A 13350-nucleotide genomic window follows, 5' to 3' on the forward strand; every position below is an offset into this window, starting at 1 on the left:
AGTAACTATGGAAAATTTTCTGCTAGTACATTCTTGGCATGGAGCCACACTGACCAGCGGCGCTTTTCTAGAAGTCTTTGGTTTCGCATCTGCAGTTTCAGGTTTATGCACACTTAGCAGGCATTTTAAGATGGGATAGATGATTGGAAAAATACCCTTCCAATCTAGGCAAGGACAGATTAAACAGTGTTACTCTACAGTTGGCTAAAGACCTTGTCAACTAGCAATATTGGAGGCATTGCATCCAGAAAAACATTCTCAGTTATTGTGGTATTGTTTTGATTTGTTCTTGGGATGTGGGTCGTAGTTTTAAAATAAGAGAGCACTCCAGTGAAGCAGAGATGAGGAAACGTTTTTTCTGAGGGTTGAGAGTCTTTGGAATTCCCTCCCTCAAAAGGTCGTGGACGCAGAATCTTTAAATATTTTTAAGGCAGAGATAGCTGGATACTTGAGTGGCTGAAAGATTATCTGAGATATGCAGGAACGTAGAGTAGAGGTTAAAAGCTGACCAGCCATGACCTTATTCAATGGCAGAGAGCTTGAAGGGTTGAGTGGCCCACTCTTGTTTCTTGTTGTTCATATGGGTAGTGCTGTCATGGCCTAGCATTGCCCACTTATCTGCTCTGCAAAGATTGTGATGGGCCTTCTTCAATTGCTGCAATTCTATAGAGATCCATAATAGTGTCAGGCAGGTTATTTGAGAACTTTGGCTAATTATGATGAAGGAATGCAGTATTATGTTCAAGGCAGTGGTAAGGAGCTAGCAGTGATTGTTTTATATATTTCATTTGTGGGATATAAGCACTGGAATCTGCAGCTGACCATTACCTAAATGTTGAGTCATTGATTCCAACTCCACAGAAGCATAAATCAGTGCCCTGAGCACAGTATGGGACAAATCAAATATTTCTAGACTCTGATGACTGGTAAATATGACTTGCTGTCTGTCTGGTCCTTTGGGATGTTGCTAAGGCAGCAGTAGACAGCACTAGAGGAAGAGGGTAATTAAGAGTTAGTTAGCCAGAGAAGGCAATAAAAAAAGAAGAGGATAATATCAGGGTATGAAAGTGAGCAATGACAAGGTCTTTAGAATGTTTTGTGTAGTGCAGATGGAATGTGGGTGCAAACAGTGTAGATAAACAAAATGAGGGATGTAGAGGGTGAGGCAGTACTGTCCAAATGTAGGTGAATCTTGGTGTTAGCTGACAAATGGAATGTTCAGAGTCACTAGTGATTTTATTTTGGTGGAGAGGTAGGTCCAATCTGAGGTAGGAAAATTCAAAATGTCGTGGGGCAGGTTACGAGATCTAATGGAAACTCTAAGGATGATTTTGGAGAGGGGGACAGTGTTCAGGGTGGATGGGGACAGAATTGAAGGTGTGAGCATGGTTGAAAGGTTGTGGGCTCACAGGCATATTTTCAAAAACACCTTTGTAGCTGTCAATAGTGCAGCTGCAAGTGGAAGGAGGCCTGTAGGATGGATGGAGTTTCAGTGAGTGCAACTGGAGGAGCAGAAAATCTCACTGCTTAGCAGCTGCATGGGCAAAACGCATGGGGACACATGTTCTTAAATTGTGTTTTGCTTTTTTTCTCACAGTTCACTGGTAGAATACCTTTCAATCTTACGGGCTTAAATTTTCTACAATTCTCTGGAGCAGGGGGAAAGGTTGAAACAAAAGAGGGACCTCACCAATCAGCAACTTTAGCTTTAAGACCAGCAGCAGGCAGCATCAAAGGAAAGGGTCCGCAGGGACAGCGAAGTAGAGAATGTGTAGCCAAAGGCAGCCATTGGCGTGGCAGTGTCTTCGGGATGTGAACATATTGTCTGAGAATCAGTGCCAGAGACATCTGAGGATGTCTTGGGAAACAGTCGCCACAATGTGACAGATCCTGTCCCGTAGCAAGGCCTGTAGTCATGTGGATATGATGTTGAAATTTGGTAAAAAGGGCGAGAAAAGGCTATGAAAATGAAGAATAGAGGATACAGGACAGAGGGAGGAAGAATGTGAAGAAATTCGAGGTGATGCAGTGATTTACAAGAAAATCCTCCATGGATGAGGGTCTTCAGTTACATGATTGGAGAAGCTGGGGCAGCTGTCCTTAATGGAGAGGACATTGAGAGAACATATGACGGCAGTGCTGAAAATCTGGAGATAGTAGATAATGCAGAGCTGTTCCCATTGGTGAAAAGTTGAGAACAACGACAGTGAATTAATATAATTGCAAAAGCATTGTAGATGAAATTTTAAAAAAACCTTTTTAATACAGCAAATGGTTAGGATTTCAAATGCATTACCTGAGAATAAATAGAGGCAGATTAGAATTTGATAATTATTTAAATCTAAAAAGAAAACATTGCGTGGCTACAGGGAAAAGGCAAAGAATGCAACTAGCTCAGTTGCTCATCCATAGAGTGGCTACAAAAAGGGCCAGCTGCAAGGCTTCCTTCTGTGCTGTTATCATTCTATAGTTCTACGATTTAATGTTACATTTAAAGTACACTGGAAGTAACTAGCAAATTTGAGCTGTGCTTGACATCATTTTCCATGACATTTTGAATTGTTGGAAGAATGGGGCATTTATATAGCCTCCTATTTCTCAAATGGCATCTGATACTGTGAATTTATTGAATTTTGATGCAAAATATTTAAAAGGCAAATGTGCATTTTTAGCTTAGTGTGAATGGCCTTAACTTTCCTATCTTTAAAGCAATCACAGAATATCAATTAACTCAACTACAAATTCCAACTCTCACTTTCTTTCTGGATTATAAACAATTGATCTAGAATGTTGTTTACATTCAACACCAGTTGCCCCTTAAGGTCAAAAGCTTGATTTGCCTAGTTCAGGCCACATTCCTAGATCAGAACTATTATTGTCATATTCTGAGTAATAGTGCTAGGTTCTCCTTAGATGCTAGTCTTATGATCAGTTGTATTGGCCTTATTGCAGCTTTTAAAAATTTTTGAATTCTAGTCACTGAAGCACAGAGCAGAGATACTTACTAATCTTAATTCCCCATTTCCTGGTGACTTATGTATTTGACCAAGGTTGACACCTCAATGTAGTACTGAGAGCATCCTGCTCTATGAAAAGTGCCATATTTTGGATGAAAAGTTAAACTGAAGCCTCGACTGCACCTTCAGGTGAAAGTAAAAGTTTGTATGGCCCTAATTGGAAAAAACTGGAGAGTGATTTTTGTCCTGTAAACAACATAATTAAAATGGATTATCTGAAGTATATTGTGTTACTGACTGCAGATTAACTGACGTGTTTCACCCCATTGTGATCGTGAATACACTTGAGGAATATTTCCCACTGCAAAGTGCTTTGGAATGTCCTGAGTTTTGATAAAGGCACTGCAAAGGTGCTTGTTCTTTTTAATAATTTGTTCTTGTTTATAAAACAAAAATTCTAATGGCCTTTGTTGTGACTTTATTTATCTTTACTCTCACACTCAGGAAATGATTTATACATTTTGTGTTTGTTCAGGAACTTTAATAAGGCCAAATGTACTTCAGAACAAATTTCAAACTGTGCAATTATATTTGAAAAATTTGGGAAGATCTGTTGTTTTGACCTTGAATAATGGCATGTGAAAGCAAGTCTTTTGCTTTGTCCATAACAACCTATTGGACAAGCCTGGCCAGTGGAATAATAAAAACAATTTGAAAATGTAGTTTTCATTTCTTAATTATTTGTTTTACAGGTTTAAGAATTGTTTAAGAAATAATTTAATTTAAATATTTTTGCCTAATAAAGCTAATCCAATTTATTGAAGAAAACATTTTGATCAGCAGAAGCCCCACAGAAGCTGATATTAAACGTTATTAAATACACCAGATCAGAAATAAAATCCCTGACCCAAATGGGCATTTCACCTTGCTAGAGCTCCTTCAAAAATTGCATCCTTTACGTACTATTGATGTTTTCTTGTTATAATATGCTCATAGAATGTGGGTACAGCTGTAATTTACTTCATAACTGTTTCATTTCGCATTGTGACTCCCTTCTATATTATAGATGAAACAAATGGATAATGGTCATTTGGTTAAAACAAGTCCTGAAGGCCAATGAAAGAACGGAATTTAACTTGGTCAGTTGCCTTGAAAGAGAGACTGTTGGCTTTTAATCAGTCAATTTTCAGTTGAATGTTAGTTTTTGAGTTATTAGATTCTCTGTGAGGTTGGTCAGATTTTGAGTTTTGCAGATAGAGCATACAGTGACAGAAAATAGTGGAAAATTCGAAAATGCTTTTGGAATCCCTGCTTATTTGAGGAAGAATTTAGACAGAAATAGAGAGCTTTGTTTCGCTTGCATGCTACATAACCTAAATACCGAGAAGTCAAAATGGTGGCAGATATTGTAGTAGGTTTTGTGATCTAAATTATGGAGACATCTTATAATGCCAACACCGAAGAAATTAATTTTTTCCATAACCAAGTAGCTATGCTGATACTGTTTGAGTTGTAACACAGATCTGTTGCTTATGTTTGCAGGTAATGATAGTGGTTGGTGGTCAGGCGCCTAAAGCTATACGAAGTGTGGAGTGCTACGACTTTAAAGACGACCGTTGGAATCAAGTAGCAGAGCTTCCTTCCAGAAGGTGCAGAGCAGGTAAATGCAGTTACATTTATTAAATCGAAAGTTCCGTTCACTTGAGAGCATCAAATACACAGTAATGAAAATTGGCAAGTAATATTATTATGTTGCATATTTATCTGCCTTGATTCTAGTGTATAATAAGTAAATTAAAATGTAAATAAGTAAAGTAAATAAAGACCCTGACCTTTTGGGTGAAATGGCCTGTCTCTATGCTGCAAATACTTTGTAACATTGTCAGCTTGACTCAGTTCTCAGCAACGTTACTTCAAGGCCAGTGTTCAGAATTTTAAGCTGATAATGACAAATCATTATAGCACAAAGGAAGTGTTGCATTGTTGGAGATGCCATAGTTTAGATAATTCATTATATTTTGATGTAGTTCATTTATATGATACCTTGTTAGTTGTTGTAATTATTACATCGTTCAACTCAATTTGAAACTTGTTAATGTGATATTTCTGCATATTAGAGAGATGTGTGTCCATTTTCTATACAGTTACCACAGGTATGAAACTTAATTGGAACCACATACAAGTACTATGGCTATGAGCACAGGTCAAACTTTGGTAATTCTGCAACAATTAACCCACACCTAACTCCCTAAAAACATGACCATAATCTGCAAGGTACAAACATGGTAAGAGTATGAAGAAACACCCTCCATTAGCCTGAATGAGTGCAGCTCCAGCGACATTCAAGAAATTTAATACTGTCCAAGACAAGAAAGCCACTAGATTGGCACTCCATCCACCACTTTAAATAAGCACTCCCAACACCACCAGTGTTGAGTGGTGGTATATACAAGATGCACTGAAGCAACTCCAAAACCTGTAATCTGTACTGACTAGGAGGATAAAGGCAGTTAAATTCCATGTTGTCTTCTGTGAGATACATGTCTTCGGTGGAATGCCATATGACCTCTCTACACCTTTTATGTTTCCAATATGCAATTGATACACTTGCTGTATTTAGATCTGCAGCTACATGTAAGAATTTTCTTACATGCCTTAAGTGGCTCCATCTTACACCCAAATTCATCTTTGAAATGGAGCAGTCATGGGTTTTTCAACTGCTGTCTACCACAAACCTACTTTCAGTGGTCAGTAATGCATCGGGATTCCTATTGCTCCAAGTGCTAAAGATTGGTATTATCAGCAACCTTGTAAGTAGGGCCCAAGCTCACTCATTGTGCAAGTTTAATTCTGAAATCGGACGCATCAAAGCCATCCAGCGGCAGAATGGCTATCTCAATCAGATCATTTCTCACTGTCTGTCAAGTAGGCTCATGAAGGAGCCTAAAGCCATCATTTGCTCCCGAAAAGCACCCAGATTATCTTAGAAAGGCAAGGTATCTTAAAAGTTTGAGCAGAAGGTTAAAACCTATTATGCTGCTACAATAGAGTAACAGCACAAGTGGTGTTCATTACTAACAAGATACTACTGTTAAGTCAAAAGGATGTTCTGCCTATGTTGCAAATTAGTAATGTGGTGTAAGAACTTCAGTATTGGTACAATACTAGGTATGTGAGCAGAACTTCCCATAGACTGATGGATCCAACTTAAACAACATATCTCTTTGGCTGTTGACAACAAGCGAGGTACTAACCGCATCTAACCAGCCTGTACTTGAAATACTTAGAACACTGTTCAATATTAGATGTAAATCTTCGATTGGATAACAATTGCTAAATAATCCTGTGTACATTAAGAATTATGATGACCGCTAATTTAAGATTGTCAGATGAACCTGCAGTGTGGCAAGCATGTGCGTACTGGAAGCTCCATATATTAATATACAGGGCTCTGTTCTTTGCTGACAGAAAGAACATGTATGCACACCGAGTCTGTTTCAACTTGACAAATAGGTGGCAGCAGTTTTCTGGTTTGGCTGTAAGGACAATACCGTAACCAATCAAGATCACCTTGCTTGGTTTAAACAAAGCTCTACTGTTAACTCGCTAGCTAACTGGTGCATCCTTGGTAGCAATGCCTCTACGAAATAAGAGTTCACTTGCTAACCAATCTATATCTTCTCTTATACAATGTGGGGCTTTCTGTTTGCATTGATATTCTTGTGAATTGTCCTGATGAGTGCAAGATGAAAAGCTTTGACAAATGTGTCTTTTTTCAGCAATAAGTTATGTAGAGGTTATGTAAAGAAAAATTATAAAGTTGCTTAGTAGAAAATAATCTGTGTGGAATAGAGGAACAACATGATTTAGATGTACATTATACAAATTACTGAAAAAAACAATCCAGGTTAGTAAGAACATTAAATATAACAAACAGAGCACTAAGGTTTATTTGTAGAGGGATAGAATTGAACTTGTAAATGTGTATTTTTGGCTAAATCATACTTGTATTAGGCCATGCAGCTCTGGTCACCATACTATAAAAAGAATGTAGAGACCCTTTCTACAGAAAGGATGTAAAAAAGATTTACGTGGATATCAGAATTGTGAGGTTATTCCTATCGAAATGGGCTTGGCCTCTTCTCTGTTGAAAAGAAAGGGCTTGATAGGTGATCTAACAGAGGTTTTTAAGCTTATGAAATGTTTTGGTCAACAAAATAAAGTGCGTTTCCGTTGTGGAGAGGAGCAACACTGGAGGTCATTAGTATAAAATGATTACTTAAACGTCAGGTTGGGAATTCCAAAGAAACTTGAAACCAAGAGAATGATGAAAATATGGAGCTTGCTACCACAGGATTAAGTGGTTGAGCCAATTATGTAAGAAGAGGTTGGATAAACATCGGCGGGTGATAGGAAAAGAGTGTTCTGATGAGACTAAGATCTGGAGAGGTTTTGACAGGGTGTATGCTGAAAGAATGTGGAAAACATGAGAACTGGGGTCACAGTTTAAACTTAAGGTGTCTTCTATTTAAGATCGAACAGAGCAGTATTTTGTTTTCTTTCAGGATTATGACTCCCTGGAAGTTCTCACCAGTTAGGCAGGAATTTAAAAAGGAGGTCCTCGAGGGTAGTAATATCTAGATTACTCCCGGTGCCACAAGTTAGTGAGGGTAGGAATAGGAGGATAGAGCAGATGAATGCGTGGCTGAGGAGATGGTGCAGGGGAGAAGGATTCACATTTTTTGATCAGGTTGCAAACTTGCTTACCGAGCTGGTGTGTTTGATTGCAGGCGTTTCGTCACCCTGCTAGGTAACGTCGTTAGTGCGCCTCCAGTGAAGCATTGGTGTTCCGCCTCACTTGTTGTTTATATGCCTCGATTTGCTGGAGTTGTTGGTGTTGCTTCCAGTTTTGTTCTTCAGCCGTTTGTATATCAGGTCTAGTTCAATGTATTTGTTGACAGAGTTCCAGTTGGAATGCCAGACCTCCAGGAATTCTCTGGATCCGCTATTTAGATGACACCTTCATGGTTATCAAACGCACAAGACTAGAAGAAACCCACCAACACACAAACAATATTCAAACTGGAATAAAATTCACAAAAGAAGAAGAGAACAACAACTGACTACCCTTCGTGGACGTAATGGTGGAACATAGGAACAACAGGAAACTCCAGACCAGCGTACTCAGAAAGACAACACATACGGACCAGATACTTAATTACACCAACAACCTCCCCAATACCCATAAATGGAGCTGCATCAGGAACGAGCTACAACACACTGCAGCAACCCGGAATTGCGCAAAGCAGAACAGGAGCACTTATACGGAGTTTTTAAAAGAAATAGATACCCAAAAAGCATGATCCGCCGTTACTTCAGTGACAGGCCACAACAAGAAGATACAACATGGCCAGACACACTAGTCACCCTACTGTACGTCAGGGGCATATCAGAGATGACCGCAAGATTACTCAGACTGCTGGATATCCGGGTAGCCCACAAACCAACAACCACCCTGCGACAGCTACTGACCAATATAAAGGACCCCGTACCCGCAGCCAATAAAATTAATGTAATATACAAAATACCATGCCAGGACTGTGAGAAACATTACATAGGCCAAATTGGAAGAAAACTGGCAATAAGGATACATGAACACCAACAAGAGACATGACCAATTCTCACTTGTCTCAATAAACATGGACAAAGAAGGACACAAATTTGACTGGGACAACACATCCATAACAGCACAAGCCAAATAGAGACATGCCAGGGAATTCTTGGAGGCCTGGAATTCAGACCGGAACTCTGTCAACAAACACATTGAACAGGACCTGATATACAAACCACTGAAGAACAAAACCAGAAGTAATATCGACCACCCCAGCAAACCAATACACATAAATAACAAGCGAGACAGAACACCAACGCTTCACTGGAGGTGCACTGACAACATTACCTAGCAGGTTGACAAAACATCTGCAATCAAACACATTGGCTCGGCGAGCAAGTCTGCAACCTCACCCACAACACAAGCTACGAATCTTCTCAAAAACTTTAAACGTTTTTGGATCATTGGAATCTCTTCTGTGGTAGAAGTGACCTGTATAAGAAGGACAGATTGCACCTGAATTGCAAGGAGACTGATATACTGGCGGGGAGGTTTGCAAGAGCTGCTTGGGAGGATTTAAACTACTAAGGGGTGGGGAGGACCCAGGGAGATAATGAGGAAAGAGAGCAGTCTGAGACTGATACAGCTGGGAAAAGGAGTAAGTGAAACAGTCAGGGCAGGCAGAAACAAAGCAGAGAACGAGGTAGGACTGATAAATTAAACTGTAGTTACTTCAACGCAAGAGACTTAACAGGTAAGGCAGAAGAACTCGGGGCATGGTTGGGAACATGTGACGTGGCGCAGGGATGGACAGGACTAGCAGCTTAATGTTCCAGGGTATAGATGCTATAGGAAAGATAGAAAGGGGAGCAAGAGAGGAGGGGGAAATGATGTTTTTGATTAAGGATAACATTACAGCTGTATTTAGGGAGGATGAAGTCAGAAGTCACACAACTCGGGTTATAGTCCGACAGGTTTATTTGAAATCACACAAGCTTTCGGAATGTAGCCTCTTCATCAGGCGCAGTGAGAGAGCAGAGCGTACAGACCCAAGTTTATAGGCAGAGAGATCAAAAGATCGTACAATTGGTGTGAGTGGAGTGTCAGACGATAAGTCTCTGCAGGTGACCAAGAGTGTTAGACGGTGAGTAAAGTGTCAACAGCTGAATAACCAGCGAAGGGATGAGCTATAATCTGATTAAGTGAGGCAGAGAAACAATTATAAAAATTAAAAATAAGGTGGTGCTGGGGATAAACTAAACGACTGGAATCGCATGCTGAATTCAAAACTGTACAAAGTAATTAAGGGAGAGAGATCATAATAATTTATCAAGGTGATGCTGTCAAAACAGGACATTATGGAAGATTTTACAGATACAGAACAGTGTGGTGGGGTCATCTGTAGCGCAATGTGAGCCCGAGATCACAGTTGAGGCCGTCTTCATGGGTACAGAACTTGGTTATCAGTCTATGCTTGGCAAATCTGCGTTGTTGTGTATCTCGAAGTCCGCCTTGGAGGGCACTTACCCAAGATTGGAGGCTGAATGCCTTTGACTGCTGAAGTGTTCCCTGACTGGGAGGGAACACGCTTGTCTCACGATTGTTGCGCGGTGTCCATTCATCTGTTGTCATAGCGTCTGCATGGTGTCGCCAATAACCATTCCTCAGGGCATCCTTGCCTGTGACATATGAGATAGACAACATTGGCTGAGTCACATAAGTATCTGCCGTGTACGTGGTGGGTGGTGGGTGGTGTTTCCATGTGTGATGGTAGTGTCCATCTCGATGATCCAACATGTCTTGCAGAGGTTGCCATTGTGGGGTTGTGTGGTTTTGTGGTTGATGTTGTCCTGAAGGCTGGGCAACTTGCTGTGAGCAATGGTTTGTTTAAGGTTTGGTGGTCGTTTGAAGGCAAGAAATGGAGGCATAGGGAAGATCTTGATGAGATGCTCATCGTCATCGATGATATGTTGAAGGCAGCGAAGAACATGGCATAGTTTCTCCGCTCCAGGGAAGTACCGGACGATGAAGGGTACTCTATTGGTTGTATCCTGTGTTCGTCTTCTGAGGAGGTTGTTGTGGTTTTTTGCTGGGGTACATCGGAATTGATGAGTTGAGCATTGTATCCTGTTCTTTTGAGAGCATCCTTCAGGTGTCCACGTTCCTCCTCATCTGAGCAGATCCTTTGTATGTATAGGCTTGTCCATAGGGGATGGCGGCTTTAATATGTTTAGGGTGGAAGCCAGAGAAATGCAGCATCGTGAGGTTATCTGTGGGCTTGTGGTAGAGTGAGGTACTGAGGTGTGCATCCTTGATGGAGATGCGTGTGCCCAAGAATGAGACTGATTCTGAAAAGTAGTCCATGGTAAGTCTTTCTGTGTAAGATCTTCCTTACTGTCCTGTTTTGACAGCATCACCTTGATAAATTGTTATGATCTCTCCACCTTAATTAGTTTGTACAGTTTTGAATTCAACATGCAATTCCAGTCATTTTAGTTTGTCGCCAGCACCACCTTATTTTCAATTTTTTGTAATTATCTCTCTGCCTCACTTAATCAGATTATAAATCATCCTTTTGTTGGTTATTCAGCTGTTGACACTTTATTCACCGTCTAATACTCTTGGTCACCCGCAGAAACTTATCACCTGACACTCCACTCACACCAATTGTATGATCTTTTGATCTCTCTGCCTATAAGTTCTGGGTCTGTCCTCTCATTGCACCTGACGAAGGGGCTGAGCTGTTGTGTGATTTCAAATAAACCTGTTGGACTATAACCTGGTGTCATGCAACTTCTGACTTTGTCCACCCCAGTCCAAAACCAGCACCTCCACATCTTAAGGAGGATATTCCTGGGAATACATCCAGGGAAGTTATTTAGGTGGAACTGAGAAATAAGAAAGGAATGATCATCTTATTGGGATTATACAGGAGATAGGGGAGATACTGAACGAGTATTTTGCATTAGTGTTTACTGTGGAGAAGGATACGAAAGATAGAAAACATGGGAAATAAATAGCAACATCTTGAAAAATGTCCACTGCTGCCTCACAGCGCCAGGGACCTGGGCCCTGGACTCGATTCCACCCTCTGGCAACTGTCTGTGTGGAGTTTGCACATCCTCCCTGTGTCTGTGTGGGTTTCTGCCGCGTGCTCCGGTTTCCTCCCACAGTCCAATGATGTGCAAGTTAGGTGGATTGGCCATGCTAAATTGTCCATAGTGTTCAGGGATGTGCAGGCTAGGTGGGTTAGTCATGGGAAAGGCAGAGTTACAGGGGGAATGGGTCTGGATGGGATGCTGTTCGGAGGATTGGTGTGGACCTGTTGGGCCAAATGGCCTGTTTCCACACTGTAGGGATTCTATTCTATGTTCTAAGTAAGGAAGAGGATTGATGAGGGCAGAGCAGTGGACGTGATCTATATGGACTTCAGTAAGACGTTTGACAGGGTTCCTCATGGTAGACTGATTAGTAAGGTTAGATCACCCAGAATACAGAGAGAACTAGGTATTTGGATACAGAACTGGCTCAGAAGTAGATGACAGAGGGTGGTGGTGGAGGGTTGCTTTTCAGACTGGAGGCCTGTGACCAGCGGTGTGCCACAAGAATTGGTACTGGGTCCACTGCTTTTTGTCATTTATGTAAATGATTTGGATGTGAACAGAGGAAATATGGTTAGTATGTTTGCAGATGACACTGGAAGTGTAGTGGACTGCGGAGGAAGTTGCCTCAGAGTACAACGCTATCTTGATCAGATGGACCAATGGGCCAAGGAGTGGCAGATGGAGTTAAATTTAGATAGATGTGAGGTGCTGCATTTACAAAGGCAAATCAGGGCAGGACTTATACTCTTAATGGCAAGGTCCTGGGGAGTGTTGCTGAAATGAGACCTTGGAGTGCAGGTTCATAGTTCCTTGAAAGTGCAGTCACAGGTAGATAGGATAGTGAAGACGGCATTTGGTATGCTTGCCTTTGTTGGTCAGTGCATTGAGTATAGGAGTTGTGGCTGTACAGGACATTGGTTAGGCCACTGTTGGAGTATTGTGTGCAATTCTGGTCTGCCTACTATAAGAAGGATATTGTGAAACTAGAAAGGGTTCAGAAAAGGGTATTGCCAAGGTTGGAGGTTTTGAGCTATAGGGAGAGGCTGAATAGGCTGGGGCTATTTTCCCCTTGTGTCGGAGGCTGTGGAGTAACCTAATAGGGGTTTATAAAATCATGAGGGGCATTGATAGGGTAAATAGGCAAGGTCTTTTCCCTGGGGTGGGGGAGTCCAAAACTAGAGGGCATTGGTTTAAGGTGAGAGGGGAAAGATTTAAAAGGGACCTAAGTGGCAACATTTTCATGCAGAGGGTGGTGCACGTATGGAATGAGCTGCCAGAGGAAGTGGTGGAAGTTGGTACAATTACAACATTTAAAAGACATCTGGATGGGTATATGAATAGGAAGGGTTTAGAGGGATATGGGCCAAATGCTGGTAAATGGGACTAGATTTATGTAGGATATCTGGTCGGCATTGACGAATTGGACCGAAGGGTCTGTTTCTGTGCTGTACATCTCTATGACTGCATGACAATGTCAGAGATGGGGTCATTGAATAGCAGAGGTAGATAACTCCTTGCCTAACAAGGAAGTCAATGGCTATCAGGGGTTGGCGCAAATGTGATACAGAGGCTACAATCAAATCAGCCATATTCTCATTGATTGGCAAGGCTATAAGGGCTAAATGGCATATTCCTACTCCTAATTTATATGTTTGTACAATAGATTATGTGGGAAGAT

At 41.1% G+C, this 13350-nt stretch overlaps 1 protein-coding gene across 13 annotated transcripts in view; it reads left to right on the forward strand.

The window, feature by feature from the left end:
- The window catches only part of LOC109929124 (kelch-like protein 3), a 129414-nt gene that overhangs the window by 88600 nt on the left and 27464 nt on the right, over positions 1-13350 (forward strand). For all 13 annotated transcript variants that reach the window (XM_020528921.2, XM_048603871.1, XM_048603872.1 and 10 more), the window contains one exon: positions 4500-4617. In XM_020528921.2, coding sequence (XP_020384510.2) covers positions 4500-4617 — 118 coding nt within the window. The remainder of the gene's footprint in view (positions 1-4499; positions 4618-13350) is intronic.

This window comes from Rhincodon typus, chromosome 12 (assembly GCF_021869965.1).
Source record: "Rhincodon typus isolate 14 chromosome 12, sRhiTyp1.1, whole genome shotgun sequence".
In the NCBI taxonomy this organism is placed as follows: Eukaryota; Metazoa; Chordata; class Chondrichthyes; order Orectolobiformes; family Rhincodontidae; genus Rhincodon; species Rhincodon typus.